At 36.6% G+C, this 5,034-nt stretch overlaps 2 protein-coding genes across 2 annotated transcripts in view; one reads left to right on the top strand and one right to left on the bottom strand.

The window, feature by feature from the left end:
- Positions 1 to 2,200, bottom strand: part of LOC117169811 (leucine-rich repeat extensin-like protein 3) — a 12,314-nt gene extending 10,114 nt beyond the window's left edge. Inside the window, exons 1-2 of the mRNA XM_033356318.1 lie at positions 2,078 to 2,200; positions 16 to 959 (exon numbers count right to left, since the gene is read on the bottom strand). Of these exons, the coding sequence (XP_033212209.1) occupies positions 16 to 959; positions 2,078 to 2,200 (1,067 nt within the window). The remainder of the gene's footprint in view (positions 1 to 15; positions 960 to 2,077) is intronic.
- Positions 2,201 to 2,315: 115 nt separating this feature from the next.
- LOC117169810 (classical arabinogalactan protein 9-like) overlaps positions 2,316 to 5,034 on the top strand; it is a 5,341-nt gene continuing 2,622 nt past the window's right edge. The window contains exon 1 of the mRNA XM_033356317.1: positions 2,316 to 2,352. Coding sequence (XP_033212208.1) covers positions 2,316 to 2,352 — 37 coding nt within the window. The remainder of the gene's footprint in view (positions 2,353 to 5,034) is intronic.

Below are 5,034 nucleotides of genomic sequence, written 5' to 3'. Positions count from 1 at the left end.
CAGATTGCAATATACTGTGGTTGTGATGGTGGAGGTGGTGAGAGTGGATGGTCGAGCGGAGACATGCAGATTGGAATGTACTCAGGTGGTGGGTGAGGAGGAAGAGGAGAAGGTGGTGGCGGTGGAGGGACTGGCGGAGCCATGCAGACTTCAATGTAGTGTGGCGGTGGGGATGCTGGTGGTAACGCTGGAGGTGCGGGCGGGACAATGACAGCTGGGGGTAGAGATGCTGGTGGAGATGTGCAGTATTCAATAAACTGTGGTGGTGGGATTGGTGGTGCAACCACGACCTGGGGAGGGGGTAGATGTTTTATGTGTACCGAATTTGGCGGTTGTGGTGGTAGCGGTGGTAATGATGTTCGTGGTGGAGGTGGTGGTGGAGCCGGAGGGGCTGGCGGAGCCAAGCAGACTTTAATGTAATGTGGCAGTGGGGTTTCTGGCGGTGGTGCTAGAGGTGCTGGCGGAACAATGACATTTGGGGGTGGAGAGGCTGGTGAAGGTATGCAGTATTCAAAGTACTGTGGTGGTGGGGATGACGGTACTACCGCAACATGGGGAGGGGGTGCATGTTGTATGTATACTGAACGTGGAGTTGGGGGTGGATGTGGGCTAATGATGCATGGGGGTGTAAGGGCTGGAGGGGCTGTATATGGTGGCCCGCAAAAATAGATTGGCGGCCTAGAAACCGCAACTGGGGGTCGCTCAATATATGGTGGGTGTGCCGAAGTAGAAGCATAACAGAAAGCAGGTGATGGAGCTCGTGATGGCAAATACGCAGATACTGGAGGAGTTGGTGGAAGGTTTACGTAATATCGCGGTAGAGGAGGATTGGCCCAAAATGGTAAGGGTAAATTAGGAGTCCACCTTGGCACGGAACATTCTGGCTTCGAGCCATGAAGTGTAGTCAGCTGGAAAGCTGGACTCCTGGAACCGCCTACGAGTCTTCCGCAGGATGGTTTCTACAAAAAAGTAAAATTTGTGCAATAAATATCATAAATTAAATTCAATTTGTGCTTCTTCATTAAAAATAGTAAAGGTATTATCAAATTGTTATAGAAGATTTTTACCTTTTCATAGTTATTCCAAAAATAAATATGTACAGTAAATCCTGACCTCAAAAGCTTGACGTTCTACCTCTTTTTTCTAGCAAAATGAGTTACGGAACAAAAATTTCATCGTTGAATCTCTCTATTTAATGATGAGAGGTATTCTTTATTATTGATATTATGTATATTATTATAATGTATTATTAGTATGAAGTAATTTTCTTATGAATTTTTTCAAATTGTGGATGTAGATTTATTAAAGTACTATCTAATAGTATATGACATTAGAAAGAAGTTAATTACTGCAAGGTTGGGATAACTAAAATTGTAATTAACACCTTACGCGCGTAAATCCTATTCTAGAGTATCGTAAATGCTACATAGCTTAACTTAGCTGCTGCTTTTCTCACGAATTTTTTTTAAATAAGAAAACAGGAGAACACAACATACTAAGGGTTTACGAATAATTCAGAACTATTTGCCGTTTTGTTTATGAAGGGGAGCCCTGAAAATATGAAATAATAGATAGGTCCAAAAGGGTAGAAACTTTCACATGCTTTCAATTGATCGTCCTGAAGTTGGAGCTTCTTCAATTGGCTTGTGAGTGTTCTTTGTAGGGATAGCTTTTCATATGAATTTATGCTGTTAATATCTCAATTGATGGCAAAATTGTAAGCATTTTAAGATATTACTCACAAATATCAATTACAGAGAAATCCAAAAAAGAAAACTACAGAGTTATCCCTTAAAATTCAATAACTTATTACACTGAAGTTTTTGAAATTTCCATAGATTAGTGTTATAATTATTCTGACCGGAAATAAATAAAAAAGAATTCCTTCTTATCATTAGTACACGGTCTAATGTGAAAACTACTCAGTTTTAAAAAATGACACCTGTAAAGTGAAGAAAAACGAATCTTTCCTATAACTATACGGTCAGAAAATAATAATTCAGAGAATTAGATTAATTTGAATTCTTAACACAAATTAACTTTGTATGTCTAGATGTATCTACAATGACAACCTTACCTTGTTTTCTATTTCACATAAATGAGGAGCTGGCTTCTCATTTTCACATTTGCAGGAATCAGCAAACGTGACGTCAGTCACCCAGCCGGTGATCAAGAACAGAAACACTAATCTTCCCTTCATTCTGACCAAGTTCTAATTATCCTACCTGGTGCGATACTGACACATGAGATGACTGGCTCCAGATATACTCCCGATCTCTGAGAGAATTTAATTTTCCTGTTTTGGAATCTCGAAAATGCTTGGGTCCAATGATCCCAAGTTTACATTCGCCAGTACATAAACCAGGAAACAAAACGAGACTTCAACCCCACGCGTTGCTAACTTCGACCGGATCACCCGCATGACCTTCACTCCTCAGGAACTCGATTCTATACTCTTGCATGCCCGAAAGCCTAAACATGTTATGCATTCTTCTGTTTGTAAAAAAGTTTTACGCACAATTTTTAAACTCTTTTCCGCATAATGAATTTCACATGAAGTCTTCGACCATTTCTCAAGACTGATTTCATCATTTCACATATGTATAAGCAGATGTGAATAAATGTGTCAAATTATGGAATTCGCGTACTAACAAAATATGCAATTATTAAATAGAAAGTTAACTAAAACTAAATAAAGTACATTGACAAAAGAACCTATGTTTAACTTCACGTTTTATTTTTAAACATCGAAGTACATATGTAATCACAATGAAGACGATAAATATCGTAACAAATTAAATAACACTACCCAGTCAACACAAACTGATGCGATTCTGGTGGGATATCTTGCAGCGGGTACTCCCGCCTTTTCCCTAAAAGTTTCTTGCAAGCTTCTTTTTGCGCGTCTTGAACTGTAGTTCATATTTTAAAACTCAAAAATAAATTACCGATATTTTTTTCACAATTATTGTACATCGAATGTGTAATTAGTGTATATATCAAATTTTAACACGAATATAATCAATAAAATTTTGCATGTTTCGCAGGAGTTCAAACCTTAAACCCATCTACTAAGTCTAACGCTCAGAAATCGGTAACTTTTACGGTCAGTTACTTTGGCAATTTTGAATATTTAAAAAATTCCTCTATATCCACTAAGAACTAAATAATGATTAAAACTATTTTTTCATTACTTCTTTTCGATATTCTTTATGCCACAGATTATGAATCTACATACAACATTTTAAACTAATTGACCTGATGATGTTTCATATTTATCTCATAAGACAATCTTTAGGCACAAGAAATTCAATTTGTTCGATAATAATTATTATTTCTAATACTGAATAATTTAAGGAAAATTTTAATCCATTTCATCATATAGATTTGTATTTACTCCTTAGCGTTATAAATAAATAAAATCCTGAAATTCAAATGAACATTTAAAAAACATGGATGTATAAAAAATTGTATTATGAGAAACTTAATATTGCTTCATAATTTATCGCTTTAATTGTAGAAAACCTGCAGAAAACCTCATAACACCTGAGGAGAAATGCCCATTAAGCACTGCCGAAGAGATAAACAAAGCATTTAGGGGTACAAAGACCTTTTCCGCTGCAGGACCAGCAGGTATCAAGAACTTCTGGTGGGAAATGTTTACATTTAGGCACCAACATCTGGCCCGCATATTCATCTCATATTTGAAGTCGGAAAAGCCCATTCCGCAGTGGCTGGTCTTAGGACGTACTATACTCCTACCAAAAAAGGCAACTTGTCCAACCCACGGAATTGCAGGACAATAACTTTTTGAAGACACTGTATAGAATCTTCACATCTGTCTGAAACAACAGGATTGCTTGAAGAAATGATCATGGGTGGAGAGATATATATGAATAGCGTAGCTCGAAAACAAAAGTAGCAGGCTGCTGAAAGAAACCGCTAATTGACAGATGCGTCTGAAAAGATGCAGCAGTCCATTAGCGCGTCTGGTCAATGGCCTGGTTTGATTAACGTAAAGCTTTCGATACAACCTCTCATTGACTCATCATCTGTCTGTTGGAAAGCTTGAAGGTTCTTTAATAAATAGTGAGATACGTAGAGAGATTGATGCTCTTTTGGAAAACTAAATTTACTATCTTATCTGTCCCTATCTCTCGCACTACGAAATTCTTCTGGATAGCTCTGCAGTGACAGCAATCATTGCGAGCATGATATCACTTATGTATATTATATATATGACCTAATGATCTATACTTTTGGTAAAAGCAAACTTCAGAGTGCTTTATACATCGTAGAGGAGTACACAAGAGATATTGGTGTGAACATTGGATTGTATAAATGTGCCAAGATTCATCTGAAAAAAGGAAATATTGTTGGCGTTCTGAAGGACGCCGAGCTTGTATATATAAGTGTTATTATTAACATAGTATCTACTGAACACTCTAAGGCAGATAGCGTCAATTATTTAAAACAAGAAGTGTTATATTTTTTGGAACTACGATTTTTAGAAAATAAACTCAGTCTCCCACTAGAGTCCTATCAAAGTTGTTCAAGACTTCGAGAAATCAACTCTATTTGTGGTAGAATTTTCAGCTTGGGCCTAGCATAACATCACTGCCAAGGAGAAGGAAAAGAAGGAGAGGTATCAAGACCCTAAAAGGGAGCTGTAAGGGCTGTACTTATATACAACTCAATACTGACAAAGTGGGTTCTTTCAATGTTAAAAACCATGCCACTTTTTCTTCTGTTATGATTTTTACAGTAGTTAAAAATTTTAATTAAAACAACATTTAAAATATCGAAGCTTTATATAAACTGTCAATGATTATTAGTTTATGCGTGACATGTACTTACTTATAAAATCTTTGTTGTTAGAGAATGGGAGACTGCATATATCAATTTAATTTAACATCTCTTATTATTAAAAATTTATACTGCGCAATGTTTTATTTAAATCAATGTACAAATAAACTAAAATTATGTGGGTCTATGTAACTACTTCTTTCGATTTGTTTTTAAATTTAACACTTT

The sequence above is a fragment of the Belonocnema kinseyi genome, chromosome 3 (genome assembly GCF_010883055.1).
Source record: "Belonocnema kinseyi isolate 2016_QV_RU_SX_M_011 chromosome 3, B_treatae_v1, whole genome shotgun sequence".
NCBI lineage: Eukaryota > Metazoa > Arthropoda > Insecta > Hymenoptera > Cynipidae > Belonocnema > Belonocnema kinseyi.
The sequence above is the reverse complement of the archived record's forward strand: the minus strand, read 5'-3'. Positions and strand labels throughout refer to the sequence as shown.